Here is a 21,367-nt window from a genome sequence, read left to right on the forward strand (position 1 = left end):
CATAAGTTCTACAACATCAGCATTATCAAAATCTGTTTATAGTAACCAGCAGGACTACAGTGTAGAGGTACACTGAAGTAAAATTACAAGGCCTTTTACTTTACTTGTGTACTTTCATTTTATGATATATTTTACTAATTTCAGATCAAAATATTTACTTATTTACTTCACTACATTCATCTGACGTGATGCTGCTTTAGACTGATGAACACGTTGATGGATGAATTAGAATTCAGTCATGATAACAGAAGAGTGGAGCCTGGTATCAGTGAATCATTGTTCTGTGATGAGATGTTCAGCCGTCACATGTGAGGATCCACTCGTCTGCCTACTTTTGGTAAATTTCTTTGTACTACATAAACAACATATATGAAGTAAAAAAACTAACCAAACAAGTAACGAGAAAATGAGTAAAAGAGAAGAGCAAACCACTAAATCCTTCAGTGCTGTTTAATGTTTTAAAGAGGACTCTGAGGACGATCAACTCACTTGGTCCTGTTTGAAATTCAAGGTCAGACTCACACAGACTAACACACTGTTCCTCTTCTGTTCAGACCATGTTGGTTTGGCTGATTGTTGTCATTTAACTGAAGCTTTTGTCACAATGAAGACTGAACTGGCAGTTTTGTGGAGTCAGCCATCATCAACTGAACATCAATAAAACAAAGGAGCTGGTGATGGACGTCAGGAAATCTGGGAGTCCTGTCATCCCTCTCTCTATACAGGGGGAGGAGGAGGTTGTATCCGAGTGTACATGGACAACAAACTGGACTGAACTAAGAACTCAGTACTGTACAGGAAGGCTCAGAGCCGGATGTACTTCCTGAGGAGACTCAGGTCCTTCAACGTCTGCAGCACCATGCTGCGGATGTTCTAAGAGTCTGTGGTTCCAGTGTCATCTTCTATGCTGTGGTCTGCTGGGGCAGCAACATGAAGGTGTCAGACACTAACAAGCTGATTAGGAGGGCTGGCTCTGTTCTGGGGGTGGAGCTGGACCCTCTACATGTTGTGGCTGAGGGGAGGATGCTGTCCAAACTCCTCTCAGTCCTGGACAATCCCTCCCACCCACTGCACAGTGTGTCGGCTGGACAGAGGAGCACGTTCATCCAGAGACTTATTAACATTAAATGTTCCACAGAGAACCACAGGAGATCCTTTCTACCTGTGACCATCAATCTGTACAATTCCTCCCCCCTCTGTAAGGGGAGGGGGAACTGACAGTTTCATTCCACCTGGAGTGTAATTATTGACTTACATATTCTGTACATATACTGAGTTCTCTGTAATGATGTGATTGTGTATTTGTGTTGCTGTGGATCTTTCCTGGTCGTGGTTCCTTTTCTTTCTTTCTGTGTTGAGAACAACTGTAATGAGGCAAAAACAACTTCCCTCTGGGATTAATCAAGTTTTTTCTCCACCTGTAAATGAACCTAAGTGGTCAAATGTGTTTACTGTGAGTTCATTTAATGATTAATTTAATTAAAGCACTTATAAAATTAAATTAAAATCGCAAAACTGAAACTCTGGAACTGATTTGGACACAGGTTTAGTGGGAACGTGTTGGGTGAGGTTTGGAACTTGGTTTTTAAATACAGGTTCTCTGTGGCCGCAGATACTGACAAAGACTCCTCAAATAATCTTGAGCACATCATCAAACGTTAAACTCCTGGATTTTCTCAGTCTCGAGGTCCGTTACTGTCGTTTTCCTGTAGTGAGCTTGAGGCTATTATTAGAAAGTTACGTCACACCACAGCGGAGGGCGCATCTCTCTCTGTGCAGCACAACATCTTAATCACCGCCGCTTCTCCGCTCCCTCCTTTACTCACATGGACCGGAACCACGCAGCACCACGTGACCCCGGGGCCCTGGACTGACTGAGCATCTCACACCGCATCATGGCTGCAGAGGATGCGGCCGCGCGGTCCCGAAGCGGAGCCGTGGTCTCCCGCGGGGCCCCGCTGTCTCCGTCCCGCCTGCTGCTGCTCTCCCTGTCTCTCTGCTCCTTGCTCCCCGACCCAGCGCTCGGCTTGCTCGGCTTTCGGCCGGAGGAGACCGGGGCGGAGCTGTCCGTGGAGGACGGGGTGCTGAAAGCCACCGAGGGGACCCGTTTCATGTTGCGGGTTTACTACTCCACATCCCCGCAGAGGCTCAACCGCACGGCGGGGACTCGTGCCAACAACGCCGCGCCCTGGATCGCCTTCATCGAGGAGCCCACTCCCGGGCGAGAGGGACAAGTTCACCCGAAACGGAACATGTGCATGGACAAGAACGCCAGGACGTCCGACATCGAGGTTTTGGGGTCTTTCAAGTCTGCTTCCAGCCAGAACTCGGTGCTCGTAGAGCTGCTGGCCAAGGACCTGCGGAGGGGAGAGAAGATCAAATACTACTCCATGTGCGCCTTCGACGGATCCAAGTGGGAACATTACCGGACGCGGGATTTCTGGGTGGCTGTGGTGGAGCGCTCTGCCGTCCCGGAGCTGTGGCTGCAGGTCCTGGTCTCAGTCCTACTGCTGGGGCTCTCTGCTCTGTTCAGCGGACTGAACCTCAGCCTGCTGGCGCTGGACCCGGTGGAGCTGCAGGTTCTCCAGAACAGCGGCACCGACAAGGAGCAAAACTACGCGCGGAAAATCGAGTCTGTGCGTCGGCACGGAAACTACGTCCTCTGCACTTTGCTCCTGGGAAACGCGATCATCAACGCCTCCCTCGCCGTGTGGATGTGTCAGATCCTGGGCATGACCTGGCTCTCCACGGTCATCTGCGCCTTCGGCATCTTTTTCATCGGGGAGATTCTTCCGCATTCGGTGGCCTCGCGGCACGGTCTGGCCATCGCCTCCAAAACCATCTGGGTGACGCGGCTGCTGATGGTGCTCTCCTTCCCCATCTCGTACCCCATCAGTAAACTGCTGGACCTCATCCTGAACCAGGAGATCTCCAACTTTTACACCAGAGAGAAACTTTTGGAGATGCTGCGCGTTACCGACCCGTATCACGACCTGGTCAAAGAGGAGCTCAACATAATCCAGGGAGCTCTGGAGCTGCGCACCAAAACCGTGGAGGACGTCCTGACGCCGCTGACTGACTGCTTCATGTTGGCCTCGGATGTGGTGCTGGACTTCAACACCATGTCGGAGATTATGCAGAGCGGATACACGAGGATACCGGTGTTTGAGAACGAGAGGTCCAACATTGTGGACATCCTGTTCGTCAAGGACCTGGCGTTCGTGGACCCAGACGACTGCACCCCGCTGAAGACCATCACCCAGTTCTACAAGCACCCTCTGCACTGCGTGTTCAACGACACAAAACTGGACGCCATGCTGGAGGAGTTCAAGAAAGGTGAGGAGGGCGCGGGAAGGGGGACACTGGAGGACACTGGGACAGATATAGTGGAGAACATTTCAGCAGGAGGTATTTATGGGGCCAGTGAAGCTCAGTGTCAAAGGTTCATGTGTGTAAATGCAGCCACACGTGTAGAACATACAGAGAAATCACCTGCTGTAACAGTTTCCTACTATTAAGTAGAAGTGAGACACAGGAACGACAACAACTCTGCTTTACTCTTCATTTCCTCACTTCTCACAGTCTCTCAGTATTTGGATCTGGTACTGCGATGACAGACAACCAGTCTGTGCATCACTTGTTGTTCTGACAGTTCTTGTTTAATCTTAAATCTTTGTGTAATTTTCTCAGCTGCTGTCTCACATTTTTATTTCTGAACTCTTTATATTTGAATAATTATAAAGAGCAGAAGGTGTTCTGACTGTAAAGTTGCAGGTTTGACTGAACAGATCGAACCAGGCAGCTGAGCTGATCCTGAACAAGCAGCATCTCACAGCATCATATTGTTAATTACAGGCTGCACCATCCTTCCCTGCACCTAAAAAGATAAAAGCGTGAAAGACTTTCAGTGGTGTAGTGTTGAAAATGGGTGGGTGCTCACCGGCCAATCACAGTCCTCCCTGCTATGCAGCCTTCCTGCATAGTCAGCAGTTTGTGTTGGGTTTGTGGTAACAGGAAGAGGCGGAGGTAAACAGAGAAGGACACCTTGACCATGTATTTACATTTGTGCTGATTTTATTAAGGAAGTAATTCATATTTTAAAGGTAATTTAACAACTATTGATGGTTTAAGTGCTCAAAGCTGAGGTGGATTTGCTCTCCTTCGCCTACACCTATTATCCAGCCGGGTGTTGCTGACTGTTAAATGTGAGTTCATGCATCAGAGATGTTAAATCTGCTTGAGATGATCTACACAGATCATGGTATTATAAACCAGCTCTCTCCCTCATTCTCTCAGTGTCTCAGGCTCTGCAGCAGAAGAGTTTCTCATTTATTTGAGTCCCTCACAGACTGAGGAGGCTCCAGTTACAAATGCAGACTGAGTCTTCACATTACAACACATCACACCTAGTGTGAGTTCGACTCTGTGTGGTTCTGCAACATGGTAAAGACACTGACGAATGACAGAGCCACTAATAGGTCAGAAAAATCAATGGAGCTCTGCATCCGGGGCTGTAAGGTGGTCAGCTGCATTCTACATGCAACCTATGCCATATACCTACATATACCTACGGTACCAATACATGCAGGTTTGACTGGTCTCTTGATGATATTTTATTTGCTGTTATCACTCCCCAGTCTCTGAGCGTACAGTAAGTGTTTGCTGTCTAGAGGAATAAGGTCAGAGCCAGACGTAACTATACCTCTGTTCTGTAAATACATCTTCCGATGTGAGCTGGCGACTGAACTACGAAGAGGAAACAACTCTTAGAAAGCATCACTGTTCATACTGGAACATCTGCTGCAACGTGAACTGAGAGCTACAGCCTCAACTTTTATTCATGTGCAGGCTAAAATGACTTTTAGAAATGATGGTTAAACCTTGTTACATCTGCTTAAAACACCACATTGTTTCAACAGAAACTGTTGGATTAATGGAAACAAATGGATCAGATTGGTGCATATTGAGAGAGATCATTAGCTGTAGTAGAAGATACTGTAAAAGGAGTGTTGGACAGAAGCCGATAACTGGAAGAAAAACACATCTTTACTCGCCAATTGTTAGTAAAACCCTGCTTCCACTAGATTTAAAGACACTGCAGAGGTGCAGAAGAGTGCTGGTGCGCTGAGGCTATAGAGGGATCCTTTGGCCTGAATGCTAACTAGTGTGTCTGGCACAACTGAAATGAGCCAAGTAACACCTTCCCCACTGTGAACAACGGCAGCAGCCTGCTGCTACAGGGAACCTGCTCGGTGCCAGGAGAGTCTTGTTTAGACAGATGGGAAGCTGAACGGTTAAATCCTGGACTAGAATCTGCATCCTCGTCCAGAGAGACGAACGAGCGAGAACACACACGATCAGCAGTAGGTTTGAACAAAGATAACAAGCAGTGTGACTTTAATGTGTCATTTATTAATGTGGAGCTGTTATTACTCAAAAAAAGGGGCAAATCTGGATTCAATACATCGCACTTTATTTAATCAATACTTCCATTACTGTACATGGGTTTATATGATATACAACTGTCCATTTACTGCAAAATACATCCAGCCCACTACATTTTCTATTCCCCCTCTCTATCCAGCCTCTCTCTCTGTCCTTATTACTCTACGGCCTCACAGGAGGCAGAGTATAAAATATTCATTGTGCAGTCCTCCCACAGTTTGTCTCCCTGCCATCTGCTTTCAGTACTCATGTGAGTTTTTAGATATTTCAGATCATCAGCTCTTTTCCTGCAAACGTGTACAGTGGAATATGCTGTCATGCATATCCACCCTGAAGTAATGCAAAGCATCTTCAGTGAGCAGTCACAGTTACTTTATTATTTATCTAAATCTACAGCCTGTGTGTGGCTGGATCTGTACTGACAGAGTCACACAGTGAACTTTTGAACTTTTAAACTGTCTTTTAGTTGTCTGAAAATCAACACATTCACAGGTCCTGGTGCCTGAAAGAGGTGGTTTCTGAAACTAGTCACAGTAAGAACAAAGGTTTTACTGTTCTGAGAGAAGTGTCATATAAAATAGTCTAACTGCCTTTGTAATTCTTCATTTGTACATCGAGTATATTTATGACCGTAACTCACATGAAAATCTTCTTTCAAATGCTTAAATTGTTTCAAACATCATCTCTCATTTGGCCTGAAAGATGGAGTGAATGGTCTAAGAGGGACAGATTCAGTGTGGGCTAAAATGTCTCTACAACTTTTATATAAACGTTTTGGTAACAGTTAAACAGTTTATGCCACTTGTTGTGCTGTTTCTGGCTACTTCATGGCTGCAGTAGAGCTATAAGTGCCTGTTCCTGGGCCCTCGTGTTGTTTAAGGCGTGGCTGGAGCACTACAGTAGTTCAGCAGCAGTTCACATAGGGTTGGGCAAAAGGTCGGGTCCTGTGAAGGACAAAAGGATGCCCAAACAATCAATAGCAATACTTAGAGAAGAACAGGACAAACTGGACCGTGTCCTGGCTCCTGCATGTGTTTAATATCAGCCACTCACTGGTGGTGTCATTTCAGGGCTGCACACAACTCCATAGAGACACATGATAGTCACCACGTTCGTACACCGAGCAGCCGGCGTAATCCAAGAGTGGGATAGTGTATCATCCACGTTTAGTGGTATACTGTAGATACAACATTTACATTTACATTTACATTTACATTTACATCTTTATTTCAGCTGTGGTTTATTGTCACTGTAGACATTTCATTTGCAAACTGAAGGTGATGATTCTGAACAGCAAACTAATGATGTGAAAATAATAATGTAATAAACTTATTATGACAGAACAGTGAGAGGAACAACATCCAGCACACCGGCTGCAAACGCTCCCTCATTTGGTCCATTCTGTATGTAAGGCTGACCTACTTAGCTGAATGTAATGTTGCCAGAATCATGTGTGTGTGTGTGTGTGTGTGTGTGTGTGTGTGTGTGTGTGTGTGTGTGTGTGTGTGTGTGGTAGTATTTGGCAGGCAGTGAATGTAGAAGCAAAAAGAGAATCTCAGTGTGGAAGTTGATTTGGAGCCAGAGCGCTAAGGAAGAGCGACAAACAAGGATTCACTCTGTTTTCTGTGTGTGTGTGTGTGTGTGTGTGTGTGTGAGCACGTGTTCACAGTTTCTGACTGACACACAACTGCTTCTCTCTGCAGTGCAGCGTCTCATCACTTAGCCAGTAAGACACATGCAACCTGTTGTCTTCTTGTTGCTTCTGCTTTGTTTCCAGACCTGTCCGTCTGCTTTGATGCATTTTAATCTGTATAATCTGCTCCTGAATGAGTTTCTCATTCCACAGTACACAGATTATTAATTATTCCATTTACCTTTGGCAACACCTTCAGATTCTACCTCCAACAACACACACCCATCATGCTGGAGGTAAACACAGCAGCAGAAGAAACGCACGCTCCGGATGTGTCAGCTCAGTGTATTTATATGATGGATTGTGTTTTGCATCCAGAGACCGTGTGTGTTTTGTATCGAATCCCAGCTGCTTTTACACTTGCTGCATTCAGCTCAGCTCGGAAAGCTTCACTCCCACTCAGTGTGAGTCATGCACACGAGCATGTGAGGACAAACAGATTTACACAAAACTAAAATATAAACATGTCTACAAACCTCATAGAGCTCAAGATCATCATGTTTCCAGTTAAAGTAACATGCAACAAACTCTGTTAACCAGCGTTTTCATGCTTTAGCTCTGTATCTGCTGCTAAATCAATCTAAACGATGCATTTTGGATTAAAAGTGATGCTGATGTGATTCTCTCATGCAGGAAAGTCCCACCTTGCCATCGTGCAGCGAGTGAACAACGAGGGCGAAGGCGACCCGTTCTATGAGGTGATGGGCATCGTCACCCTGGAGGACGTCATTGAGGAAATAATAAAGTCCGAGATCTTGGATGAGACCGACCTCTACAGTATGTTTCCACACAAACACACACGTTAAAGATTAATGTGACATAGATTCTAAACTCTGTCGTTTTGTCTGGTCTGTCAGCTGATAATCGCACAAAGCGCCGTGTTTCTCACCACGAACGGAAGCAGCAGGACTTCTCCATCTTCAAACTGTCAGAAAACGAGATGAAAGTGAAGATTTCTCCTCAGCTTCTCTTGGCAACACACCGCTTCCTGTCCACAGGTAACAGCCAATCAGCTCGCTGCTCTGTACGTCTGTGTTGTGTCTGTGTCCTTGACAGAACGAACATCCTCACAGGGAGGAAGAGGTGAGAGGAACATGAACTGATGTGTTTACTGCTTAAACGGGTTAATTAAAAGTAGGATATGTGGTTTTAGTTTTGGGTTTAACTTAGGATTATTTGTGTATTCATTATTACTGAAGTATTCTCACAACCCCTCAGGCTGTTTCTGTTTCCTGTTTATCATTAACATTTGGTTGAAGGTTTCTGTTTTGACCTTTTTAAGGCCTCATTTTGTTTTTGAGTATTCAGAGGAGAACAGGTCTCGTTCTCATTTTAGGAAAAACAGGTACTACAAATATCCCTCCGTAATTGTGTCCTTTCCTGCATCAGAGGTGGAGCCTTTCAAACCAGCTCATATATCAGAGAAGATCTTGCTGAGGCTCATCAAACACCCCAGCGTCGTGCAGGAACTCAAGTTTGACGAGAAGAACAAGCGAGCGTCACAGCACTTCCTGTTCCAACGCAACAAACCGGTGGACTACTTCATCCTGGTGCTACAGGTCTCTCTGCTACCAGACCAACTATTAGACATGATTAGAATATGTTTGCTGAGGCTGGTTGACTAACGTGGTGGTGTCTGTGTTTGTCTGAAATGTTTCTTCAGGGTCGAGTTGAGGTGGAGTTTGGTAAAGAGGCGCTGAAGTTTGAGAATGGAGCTTTTTCTTACTTTGGAGTACCTGCCATCATGCCAACAGGTACAAAACACACAGCCTGTATTTCTATGTGAAATATAAATGTAAGGTGTATGTGTCTCAAAAATGTTCTAATTTCATACCCCAGAGTCTCAAGGACTGATGTAAAGACTAAAACTATTATACACACTAACCATGATGATTCTAATGTGCTTTTAGTTACAGTATACACACTCCCGAGATGTTTACTGTACAGTTGCATGAGATATAAAGCTAAATCTTGAGTCTACAGGTTGTCAAGTAAGTTGCTTTTTATGAGTGAATAATTTTGCTGGAGCCATGAACGCAGCGTTTGTTCTCTGGTTTGCACTTTAAGAGTGGAAACCGGAGAAATCAGACTCTCCAGAAATCTTTCATTGCATTTAAAGCGCTCTGAATACACACTCCTAAGTCATTGAACTGCCAAGCTCTTGCAGCAAGAATGCAGCATTCATTAGGTGAAGTGACTCAAATGAATGAAAGCTTTCAGACACTACTGCCGAGTCGATCGCACACTGAGAACGGCAAAATGAAACAGCATTCCTGAGCGCACTGATGATTTGACTGACAATACCAAATCCTGCCTGTCATTACAAACGTGCATAACATGCACCTCTCCTCTGCAGTCCATAGATCCCCCTCTCGCAGCAGTGGTTTGGACCGCTCGGAGTCCATGCTGTATGGAGGGAGCATGAGCCAGCTGAACGGTGGGGGGAACGTGTATTTACCAGATTACTCTGTGAGACAGCTCACGCACCTACAGATCATCAAGGTATACAGCTAAGATACTGCAACTAGACTTCATGTAAATATAGTTAATTAGGCTTTAACGAGTTCTGAGTAGTTCTTTCTTCTTCTTCCTCTGCTCTTGTCAGATCAGCCGCAGCCACTATCAGAACGCTGTGACAGCCACCAGGATGGACAGCTCTCCTCAGACACCTGACGCAGACGCCCGCTTAACAGAAGGCAACACCCCGACCCCAGAGCCCCAAACAGCGGAGCACGGCGCCACGCTCATGCCCCCAGACCACACCACCACCACCACCACCCTCATGCCTCCGCCCAGGGAGCCAAGCCGGCCGAGCTCAGCAAGAACCCGAGGACAACAGTCCAGCGTGCCGCACAGCACCTCACTGCTGAACGAGAAGAACCGCATCGTCCGTGAGTGTCCACGACTCCAGAGACAGATAAAGAGAGTGAGACAGGAAATGAAGCAGGTTCACAGATCACAGCAGCAGACACACATGCTGAATCTGTTAGTCCACAGTGCTCAGAGTGAAAAGAGCTGAATGACCTGAGTTACAGCACCTCAAACTGTTTACTGAGAGAGAGACAAACAGACAGACAGAGAAATGACGGGCTGAATATTTCTTTTTGTGCTTCAGGGAGTAAGTCTGACGGCCAGAAGAGTCCCAGCGACTCAGTGTTTCTCCGGATGGATGAGATCCCCTACATCAGAGAGGACAGGTGTGAGGCTGATGCACACACAGGTATGACGTCTAACTATGATAACAGATTTAAAAACATTAGAATCTAATCGGTCACATAGGATCCTCACAGCTCATCTACATGTAAGATGTTCTTAAATCCTCCAAGTGAGAGTGATAAAGTCATTTGTATTTGCACATCAAACAATTTTCCTCAAACAGCAGAGGGTTGGTTGGAAACACGTTCAGTTCAACAACGCACCTGAAAGTCAAGGACTTTAATCTGTCCTGCAGCAAAGACCAAAGCTGTTCATCATTAACAGTGTCATGACTGTCTCTCTCTCTCTCTCTGTCTCTCTCTCTCTCTGTCTCTCTCTCTTTCAGACATGGCCTCTGTTCCCATAGAAACGGACACGTCTCCTTTCATCAGCAGCCTGTCGCTAAGCAGCTCAGAGGACACACTGGGCAAGAAACTCCTGCTCAAACTCAGTCAGTCTCACACACACACGCACACACGCACACACACACACACACACACACACACACGCACACACACACACACACACACAGTGTACTTATTCACCAACTTCTATGCTCTTCTCTTCCTCCTTGGCATTGATTCACATGCAAACACAACCTCATACACGCTACACAATCACAGCCTCCCGTCCTGAATCTGCCTCCTACTTAAACATACATCAGGATTTCGAACTTTCCTACTTTGTATTCACGTGTTGGTTCTTAAGGGACCATTTCATTGTTTTTCTTTCTCTATAGATCTTTGTATTACTGCTGACCAATTTGCAAAGCAAAGCACATAAGCCGTTAGTTATATAGAGAAAAACTAGACACAAAAAACACTATTTTAGTAGAACTTCAGTTTGGTATGAAAATAATTTACATTGAATTAAACATTTATATTAACCTTGTAATAATCTAAAATTTATATTTTCAGCACTAACTTACTATAATGTTCATGCTTCATTCTGGATGGAGCATGGATTGTGAGCCACCTAAATCTTTCCAAAGACGCTTCTCTTTTACAGAAACAGGAATAAGACCCATGTGAAAGGTGAAATAACAAATATTAACGTGTCTCCTCAGGCCACAAGAAGAGGAAAAAATCTCGTGAAGGAGAAAAGACACCAGAGGACATTTCAGAGCAGCCGCTGGTTAAAACCTAGCAGAACGTGTGAAACGAACCTGAACACTCCATCATGTGATGGTTCTCTAAGCTGTTTGCAAAGACGATGTGGTTCGTGAAGTACGGCTATCAGAGTTTTATCTGAGAACACTCTCTACACGCCCTCGATGTAGGAGAATACACCGAGGGCCCATCACCAGGAATGTACTGAACACGTCCGTGGAGACGGAGACACCATTTTATCACAGTATGGCTGGAAGCAGCTTTGGCAATATGCATTAAACTTCAGCTTCTCATCGGCACAAGTCCTTCATGCTGATGCACATAAAGGAATGACTGCGAATGTAAAAGGTTTGTAGAAAAATATATAACTTTTTATAAATACACTTTTCACATGTGAGCACTTCTCCAATGGAGCAAGAAGGAATAATGGTGCACAGGTGATGAATGGAAGACACCAAAGACAATGCTGTTTTGTACATACTGCTCCAAAAATGCACAGACGAAATCTCAACAAGACAGTAAAGAAATAAACTTTGTGTTCCAGCTTTTGATTTGAAACATTTCATGCTTGTTACTTACTAAGCAGAGCTACTTAATTATAACCTGTTGGTATAGAAACAATTTATTTATCTACAAACAACCTTTTTATATCTGGGTTGTATCTGGATGCCTGTTTTTTTTTTTTTTCTTTATTTATTATTGCAGATTGACAAACACTCATCCAAGTAATATGGTCGAAAGTATGTCGACCTATGTTTTAGCTGGTTTAGGTCCCTTAGCTCCAGTAAAGTAAACCTTATTACTACAGTGAGCATGAGAGGCTGTAGCATTAAGACATTTTACTGCACAATATGACTGTGTCTCTATCCACAAAGTCAGGTCCCCAAGATTCACACAGGTTTATTAATCCCAGAGGGTCGTTGCTGCTGTCTGCTCGAAAAGGAAGGAGAAGCGTCAGAACCACATCAACACAAATACTAAATACTTTGACATCCAACAATAAGAATTAGAAAAGGCTAAGGATGCACTGTAACAAAATGAGGTGCACCATAACCTCAACTTCAGAGTTTGTTCTCACTCCTACTCCAACAACCAAACATGACGCGACCATGATGCACCCTCCAGGTGTCTGCATACACAACACAACAGATTCTTACCTTTATGAGGATATGTTGACCTGAGATTGTTTGTGTTTCCTTGCTGAATTTGAAAAATAAAAAGTTTATTTCCACTGACGTATGTGAAAAGCCGATGCATTAAAGGAACAGTTCGACTTTTCTCCGAGGTTCTCTTATTCTCTTTCTTGCTCATTGTTAGGTAAGAAAATTGATAAGACTCAGCCATGAGGTGATTAACTTCAAGAGAGCATCTACTGGACTAATATATTCCAGATGACTAGAAACACAGCTCCAAATAAATGATTCATATCTGCTGGATGTATAAACGCAAAACTGTTGAACTTTAAAGATAAAAATACAGATTTTCTTTTACGCTGCCCCCTAGTGGTAAACACAATCAATGAGATAAAGCAGATCCAAGTATGTTTAACAATAATAATTAGGAGATGTTTACAAGAGGTTAAAAGAACTAACTACAAATCTCTATTTTCTCATTAGTTTTATTTACACGTAGCTATTTTAGACATTTTGCTAAGTTAGGCTAATCCTGTCATCTACCTCACGACTCAATGTCAACTATTCTTTCATGTTCTTGTTATGTCTCATCATCTCTGCAGGTGGTTTTGATCAACAGATATTAAATGCATCCTAAGCACTTCGGTTTGCAAATATTTGCTCTGCATTATCACAGCTTATGGCTGATAGCCCATCTTATTTCATTTCCAATTGGTTTTCAGCTCTTCATACATATTTCATCTTTTCCCCCACTTTGGTTCGTTTAGATGTGAGGAGAGTATCAGACAGTGGCTCAGACATAGATAAAAGACAAGCTGGAGCGCTCTGTCTGCATATGGATCTTTAGAAATCAGGGGCCAGGCTTTCATTTGTATTCAGTTCTATTCATCACACTGTGACCAGCGAACCTCTTTAAATAATCCTCACTTGAGCTGAGCCGTTTTATTAAATCTATTTCATTAACAAAGAAATCTGACTTCTCTTTAATTGAGGTGAAAATGAAAATGATGAAAAGCATTGCTGCCTCATTTTTCAAATTAAAACCCACCTAAAGTCAGAGTGGAAATGGAACCAACACAAAAGTGTCTCATAGAAATTCATTTCTGTGAGATACTTTCTTATATTTAGACAGAATAACAGGAAAAATGTGGGTTATAGGAGTTTCATATTACTGAGATCCCTACATGGAAATTAAAGTTTGAAGTCTTAACATTAATGACATCTTACTTTTTAAATACAGGACTGGCTACTGGCTGGATCTGAGTCTTGTCTTTTAGAGATTTTGTGCCTCACTGTATGATTCGACCTTGTAAAACTGGAAATTTTCTATTGAGAAACATGTTTCCTTGTATTATCTGACAGCTGCAGTTCCTATTTACTTTGAATAATACATCTTTTGTAACTAGCTAAAAGATGCTGCATTCTTATTTTTGATACTTGCTGATAAACATATTGTTCTTTCACATCACTGAACTTAAATCTCTTGAGTCTGCCTGTAGGCGACTCCTTCAGCTTTGCCCTAGTCTGTACAGTACATGATGTTCTGAGCGATTCCCTAAACCTGCACAGTTCTGTGTTTGTCCGTGTGGTGCTGAGAGAACAGGATGGATGGGCGTGGTTCTTTCTGACTGACTGTGCTTGCAGGATCTAATTTGTGCCATTGCAGCACACGGGAGCAGGAGGAGGAAAAGGGGAGGGAAGAAGGGAAGGATGAGGGAAATGCAGAGGTCTAAAGTTTCAAGTCTGACCAATATAAAAGTAGTTTTGTGCGTTTTCCTTAATGTGATTTATCTTAACGTATAAAATGACTGGATGTATTACTTATAAACTTTTATTTTGGTGGGTAACCTCAATTAAAGTGCAATTTGTTTCATTGACAGTGTGTCAACGCCTCTCAGCCGCTTCACATATATATAAATAAATAAATAGTATATAATAAAATAAAAATTAGTGGACGATGGAGGATAAAGGGGTGGGAGGGGTGCTGTCTAACTCTGCTCAGTGGCTAATGTAAGAGGCAGAGAGGGAGGGAGGAGGGGGAGCAACATACACAGTACATCAGACCTGCTGAGTCACTTTGCTGCAATGATGCACCGGCTGTAGCCGATCAACAGCATCCGTCGAAGGAAACTGATCTTTATGTATCAGGACATCTTTGTAAAGAGTCTGAGATCAGTTTTATCATTTCTATTTCATTTCAGTGCTCGGTGGCAGTGGTCGTAGTTTTCATCTATAATATACTTGTGTTTTTTTTTATTGCAGGTTTGCTGCATTTTGCATAGAAAGAAATACTTGACCTGTTTTCTCTCGTACCTTTAAACTGGCAAATGCTTTAGAAACTGTGGCGTCATGGGTAAAAACAAATTAAGCACAGAGCAGAAGTTGGTTCTTGTTGTTTATCATTTATTTTAGTATGTTGCGTTTACAACATTACAAACACCACATACAGCAAAATAGGAGTGTGTCTGTGTGGCTCACAGGTGTCAGGCTCTGAGGTCTGATTTTACAACAACCAACTTCACTCAAAGATTCTGTAACACAATAAGCAAAGAGCAGGGTAAAAGAAAACAGCGAACAGAGGAGAGTGCGATTTTTGTTCACTGTTGGCATACACAGTCGCTTTGTGAACTTCAACTAGCACGAGGGTTTTCTAGGTAGCTGCACAGGTCTGACAAGGCAACAACTACAACATCAGACACATGCATTACCTTTAAGTGACCTTTCAACCTTAATCAGAGCTAAAATATGAAATGTCTTGGGATGAGTTGTGCGTTTTAGCTGCCTTCAACAGCTCAACTACAGTAAAATAAAAACTCAATGTCCTGGGAGTGTGTTTTAGATTATTCAACAACTTATCTACAGTAAAATTAAACCTGAACACATGAGCAGTTTACGTGTTGTTGGTTAGTGACAGACTGAAGTAAGACAGGTTACAGTATCAGTTAATTATTGTACTGTAACGGGAAAATGTGATTTTTTCTACCCGATTTGCCACAAATTCAGAGCTAAAGTAAAGCAGGAGTTCAGTGCTTTTAGGATTTCTATCATCAATTTCATCTATTTACATCAGCTTACTTTACTGCAATTTGTTCAGTATTACAGACACATCCCATAAACTCCCTGTAAGTGCTATAAGTGGAAAGGAAGCACAGTAATTTCATTAACATCTTTCTGGCCGGTGTTCTGAACAAACATTCAGGCTAAACTTTGTGACCTGAAATGATTGGGAAAGCACAAAGGCACGTAATCTACAAATGAATTAACTATGAGTAGATATATTTTCAGTGTCTCCTACATATTTTGGTACGCAGAGCTATCTTAAAAGCGATACTTGGCTGTGTGCATTCAAGTGTTTTCCTAATATAATTGCACCTCCCAAAGGTTTTTAATTTGTGCGAGAACTGAATTGTTTCATCCTCCTATTGGTTCTACTGCAAAATCCCTCCTGCAGTTTAACCAATCAGAGGAGAGGATAAGCAGGTGAAGGAGCACAGACATGAAAATACTTCCTGTGGATTTCAGGAGGCAGAAAGTGGGCGGAAACAGAGGCCGCCTCTACTGGACCGTGGTGACGGCGTCGTGGATGGACTGAGCGACATAGTCGATGTTCTTGGTGGTCAGACCGCACATGTTGATGCGACCGCTGGCCATCAGGTACACATGCTTCTCCTTGATCAGGTACTCCACCTGTTTAGCTGTAAAACACATTACACAGTGAACATCAAGAGGAAAGACGCGATTTGCTCTTGCAGTTTCAGCGTTGTTAAGTCTTAATGCCCTGGAAGAAGCTAAAGGTGAACTTTGAGATTCTTTTAGGTTCAGGTTGTGTTATTTCTGGCAACTAAATTATACAACAATAACAGTGTACTCATGACGTACAAACCTGTCTTATGTCAATGTTCTACAATAGTTATCCAGTTGTCACAGTGCAGCATAACTAGAGCTAGATGTGTGTGAACGTGTGTGTGTTCTGTACTCACGATTGAGACCAGTGAAGCTGAACATGCCAATCTGCTGGGTGATGTGGTCCCAGGTCCCTGGGGTTCCCAGGGCCTGCAACTTTGTCTTCAGCTCGTCTCTCATCAACAGAACCCGGTCCGCCATGGTCTTCACATTACCCTTCCTACAGTGGGGAAGAGAGAGACAGGTACAGAAGAAAGATCAAGCAAAAACAGAAACAGCGATATGAGCAAGTACTGAAAATAAAACTGGACAATTCTTAAGTCAGGAAACATCAGGAAGACTGTTAATTTTTATCATGCGGCATGTTAATGTGTGTATGAGTAACAAATCAGTTAAACCTCTAGTAGCAAAGTTATCTGATGCTAACTAGCTGGTGTTAGAAGCGCTCTGAGGAGCATACCATTCAGCAAACAGCTCGGGGCTGTTGAGGGTCTTGCTGACGATGCGTGCTCCCTGAGATGGTGGGTTGGACCAGGTCGTCCTGACAATCTTCTCCATCTGAGACAGAGTGCGGGACAGGTTCTCACTGTCTTTGGCAACGATCGTCAGGTTGCCCACTCTCTCATCTAGTGGAAGAGCAGCAGAAAGTGGAAATTCCATTAAATTATATGATGAATGTGAATGATGTCTTTGTTCCCGTTCTGTTTCTAAAGCTTCATAGGACTGCAGAAATGTGTATTATGTGTACTTACTGTACAGGCCAAAGTTTTTGGAGAAGGACTGAGCTATGAAGAGCTCAAATCCCTCAGAGACAAAGAAGCGGATGGCCCAGGCGTCTTTATCCAGACTGCCAGAGGCGAAGCCCTGATAGGCTGAGTCAAAGAACACGAACAGCTTCCTCCTCTAGAAACACAGACAGATAATTAAAGAACATTAACAATTAAAATTATTATAGTAAAATATGGAAATAATATATGAAAATGAGAATCTGACACTGCACAGTGACATAGAAGAAAAATACTAAAACTAAGTAATTTAATTAGAGAAGAGAAACATAGCTTCAGCAAACAACATGCATTGTTTTACCTTCATGACCTCTGCAATCTTTTTCCACTCCTCCTGTGTCGGGTCAGTGCCGGTGGGGTTGTGTGCACAGGCATGGAGGACAAAGATGGAGTGTTCTGGAGCTTTCTGATGACAGATTAGCATTAAAATATACGTGAGCATGATCCCAAAATAATCTATTAACAATCTAGTTTTCCTTTTTGCATTTGCTGGTTCATGATTTCCAACTCTTCTTTTGCCAGTTGGACTCGTGCAAACAGCAGCACCTGTTTCCCAAAGGTTTAATTAAAGTCTCATAAAGTATAAGAGAAAATCTGAATCCTACCCTTGCAGGAGATTTAGTCTGCAAGTAGTCAGCACAACAGTGAAGCTCCCCTAATAACTCATTAATTGTATTGTAACTGCACTTTAAACAGAGATTTTATTCAGCCCTTCCTCACCTCCAGGTCATCCAGGAGCCCAGTGAGGTCCAGGCCCCGCTTAGCAGCATCCCAGTAGTGGTAGGGCCGGATATCTGTGAAGCCAGCATCAGTGAACACACCATTGTGGTTCTCTGGGATGAAGAAGAACATAAAACACATGTTATCATTATTACTCCCACCTTTTCTTCCTAAAACAGACAACACTTGACAAACTTGTCCAGTCACTATGTTGACAGATACGACAACACATCAGTAAGGTGATTCACTCTGCCTACTAACCCCAGGTGGGCGCAGAGACATAGACAGGTGTAGCTTTGTTGTTGGTGCCATTGTACCAGCGCCGCAGGAACTCTGCCCCAATCCTCAACGCACCGGTCCCACCTAGAGCCTGGACCCCTCCAACCTGAGAGAAACAACAGCAAGCAGGGAGAAAGAAAGAAATAATGACAATCTGGTCAGAACATGTAAAAACAAACCTCTGAAAATCACCAACCTGATTATAGACTGTGGCAAGAGAAGAAGAGATCTATTCCCAAAGACACTCTCACCAGGAGCAACAATCACAGTTCTTGTTTTGTGCAAACTAAATATGTTCCAATGTGCATCTGTAGTTAATATGAAGCTTAAATAGTCTGAGTTAATTAGATTGATCAATGACCGTTCATTTAGTTTTATTTCTAAGTTAGTATAAACTTCTAAATGTACCATACTGTTCTGCACTGAGCACACAGACAAAACCTATAACAATTTTCTCATCTGACAGAAACAAGCACACTGCCTTGATTTTAAAGGATTTTAAAATGTAAGTATTTATTCTGTACACCGCCTCAGACCAACAGTTTAGTACTGTCCAGAGTTCTGTCAATAAACACATAACTCTACATCAGTGCGTCCACCAGACCCAGTGTTTAATCTCTCACCCTTTTCTCCTTGATGGCGAGGCTGTCGTCTCCCAAAGCGACCTTGGAGGAGGCAGAGCGGAACTCAGGGAGACCGAGGATGGGCAGGTACTCATGGTTCAGGCTGTCATCCTCCACAATCAGCCGCTCCACCTTCTTCACCACTGGCAGCACCCAGGGCTGGCAGTCATCCGTACGGTAGGCTGGAGGAACAGATAGTAACACAATACCTCAACAACAAAATTACTACTACCACAGATTGCGGCTACCTTCTAGTTAGAAAAGGATCTTTACTGAACCTAAAGACATCGAGTAAGAGTGTGAGGATTAAAACCATAATGTCACACACACTGTGAAGATCACCCTCAACAACCAGACTAAATTAAGTATGTGCTCAACATATCTGACTCCATAAGAACTCATGCTCTCCTCACACTGCATGGAGGCCTGTGCAGAGCCATATCCAATAGAAGGTCTTCCCCACAGCTGTAGATGTTTACTAAGGGTCAAACACACACGTAAAAGGTCAAAACCAGTAGGCTTGTAGGTTCTGGATCAGTAGATCACATGGAAATATACTTGGTCTATTTCACAATATTTTAGCAGGCCATGAAAATTACACTGATGTTTCAGTTCCTCATATGAGCACAACTTTAACATATATGCTGTTCCATGTACTGCATTTATGTACAAGTCAATTCTTAACTTAACTACAACCGATCATATGTCTGGAACGTGTTTCCTCGACTACTGATTATTTCCGGACCAAACTGGTTTAGTGCACACAGATATGTTTTGGCATTGATCTGCAAAACTGCAGCTAATGTGTGAGTGCAAGTAAGATCATGATATAAGGTGAACTTTAATCACTTTGTAGGTGAAAACAAATGACACAGACAGGTCTTTGCAATTGATTAACCATTTAAAACATACTATTGACCTCTTGATTAGTGTGGTTATTCGGATGTTGTCTATATCTGAACTTAAAGGCTGAATTTATGTAGTGAGACATGTTCTGGGGTCAGTGACTGCCTGTTTGCTAATTTGAGTTTATTAGATATAGTGAGAATGAGGAAATAACCAATTATACATAACTACAAAGTTTCATGGGTGACAATTAGATTTAAAGATTAGCTATTTTTTGTGCAAACAAAATAAAGATGCATCTGAATAGGTACCATCCTAACAACAGTGCTGCTGGACAGAGAGACCTCCAACAGTAGAAAAAAGTGTGTTTTTGAGATACACAAGAGACATACACAGTCAATAACACCAAGAAGAGTACAGAGCTGTAGTTCTACCTGTAAGTACTAAGGTGTTGCAACTTATTTCTCACAAACTCCACAATAGTATCAAATACTACTATACAATGATTTGACAAATTAAAGACATGCATGAAGTTACTAAACCAGAAAGTCCAGGTCTTTATGTTCCTTTATGTTATGACTGGTTAAATACAGAGTGATGCGTTCATGGGTGGATGGCGACGGAGGGGAAACAAGAAACTCCTCCCAAATGTAATTTAATCCTGTATCACATATAAGTTAGTTTGTATAATGTCATGTTATTAATTAAACTGACTTAAGTAAGCTAGCTGTCAACATGAAGGGAAGCTCATGTGTGCGCTACATCGTTAGCCTCACAGCTAGCTAGCTTGTAGCGAAGGTCAAATCAATGAGCTGTCAAGGAGTTGCTAATGTTTGATAGCATAACACACCAGCAGCCCTGCTCACACGGCTAGCTGTCCAAACGAGGCCGACAAACACAGCCGGCGTTAGGACAGTTTGCTGGTTGGACACACGGTCGACTAGGCTAACTTAGTTTTAGCATTAGCATCGTAGCTAACTACGATTTCTTACCTCCGACTCCCAGATTCACTTTATTCGGGTGGTTGTCCTCTTTAAAGTCAGCGGTCAGTTTGAAGACCGCTACGGGAGGAGCCTGCGGGACATCGCTGAATACGGACATGGCTTCAGGGAACGCTGATGATCCCGGTGCGGTGCAGGAGGAGTCGGACAGAGACACAGAGCCGGGCCGGGTTCACCTTCACCCCGCCGGTTCAGCGGCAGCCAATAGGAAGACGCGTAACTGTGACGTGCCCATTGGAGCTAACCAATGAGAGCACAGTAATGGAAACCTTTCTTATTCTTATTTTATTTTACATTTGTTCATTTTATTTAATATGTTTTATCATTTTTCTACTTTTTAGTCATTTTATTTTTAATATTTTTAATAAATCTATGTCACATTTGAATAACATTCTATAATCAGTGGTGGAAGAAATATTAAATCTTTTAATAAACTAAAATTACTAAAATTGCTCCTTTAAATGTAAAATTACTACATTTAAAGTTTTTAAGTAAAAGTACAAAAGTATTTTTCAGCGCAATGTACTTAAAGTATTACACGTAAAAATAGTTATCATCCATTATGCCCTTGTGTTTTCATATATAACATTTATTTATATTAGTGTAACTTACAGATGTGATTAGGATTAATAAGA

General features: G+C 42.9%; 2 protein-coding genes across 2 annotated transcripts; one reads left to right on the plus strand and one right to left on the minus strand.

Annotated features, from left to right (window-relative positions):
* Positions 1–1,895: 1,895 nt before the first annotated feature.
* LOC113162131 (metal transporter CNNM1-like) lies at positions 1,896–11,712 on the plus strand. The gene is made up of 10 exons (XM_026360147.1): positions 1,896–3,336; positions 7,772–7,915; positions 7,996–8,136; positions 8,528–8,697; positions 8,802–8,892; positions 9,495–9,640; positions 9,744–10,029; positions 10,254–10,358; positions 10,680–10,784; positions 11,400–11,712. Exons 1-10 carry the CDS (start codon positions 1,896–1,898, stop codon positions 11,477–11,479), a joined length of 2,709 nt encoding a protein of 902 aa, XP_026215932.1. The 3' UTR covers positions 11,480–11,712.
* Positions 11,713–14,957: 3,245 nt separating this feature from the next.
* Positions 14,958–20,921, minus strand: LOC113162389 (aspartate aminotransferase, cytoplasmic-like). The gene is made up of 9 exons (XM_026360480.1): positions 20,724–20,921; positions 18,886–19,067; positions 18,245–18,368; positions 17,984–18,096; positions 17,565–17,669; positions 17,231–17,381; positions 16,939–17,104; positions 16,556–16,698; positions 14,958–16,270 (listed from the first exon to the last, which is right to left on the minus strand). Exons 1-9 carry the CDS (start codon positions 20,830–20,832, stop codon positions 16,131–16,133), a joined length of 1,233 nt encoding a protein of 410 aa, XP_026216265.1. The 5' UTR covers positions 20,833–20,921; the 3' UTR covers positions 14,958–16,130.
* Between the last annotated feature and the right edge of the window lie 446 nt (positions 20,922–21,367).

This window comes from Anabas testudineus, chromosome 1 (genome assembly GCF_900324465.2).
Source record: "Anabas testudineus chromosome 1, fAnaTes1.2, whole genome shotgun sequence".
Taxonomy (NCBI): domain Eukaryota; kingdom Metazoa; phylum Chordata; class Actinopteri; order Anabantiformes; family Anabantidae; genus Anabas; species Anabas testudineus.

What these genes read in the sequence shown, in the direction of transcription:
- LOC113162389 (XM_026360480.1), bottom strand. Translation starts at nt 20,832, where the DNA reads ATGTCCGTATTCAGCGATGTCCCGCAGGCTCCTCCCGTAGCGGTCTTC. An exon ending in GGCTCCTGGATGACCTGGAG is followed by an intron (nt 17,670 to 17,983) that starts GTGAGGAAGGGC and finishes ATCTGTCATCAG; the next exon opens with AAAGCTCCAGAACACTCCAT. An exon ending in CAGCTTCACTGGTCTCAATC is followed by an intron (nt 16,271 to 16,555) that starts GTGAGTACAGAA and finishes TGTGTTTTACAG; the next exon opens with CTAAACAGGTGGAGTACCTG.
- LOC113162131 (XM_026360147.1), top strand. Translation starts at nt 1,896, where the DNA reads ATGGCTGCAGAGGATGCGGCCGCGCGGTCCCGAAGCGGAGCCGTGGTC. An exon ending in GCTGGAGGAGTTCAAGAAAG is followed by an intron (nt 3,337 to 7,771) that starts GTGAGGAGGGCG and finishes TCTCTCATGCAG; the next exon opens with GAAAGTCCCACCTTGCCATC. An exon ending in ACCTGCCATCATGCCAACAG is followed by an intron (nt 8,893 to 9,494) that starts GTACAAAACACA and finishes TCTCCTCTGCAG; the next exon opens with TCCATAGATCCCCCTCTCGC.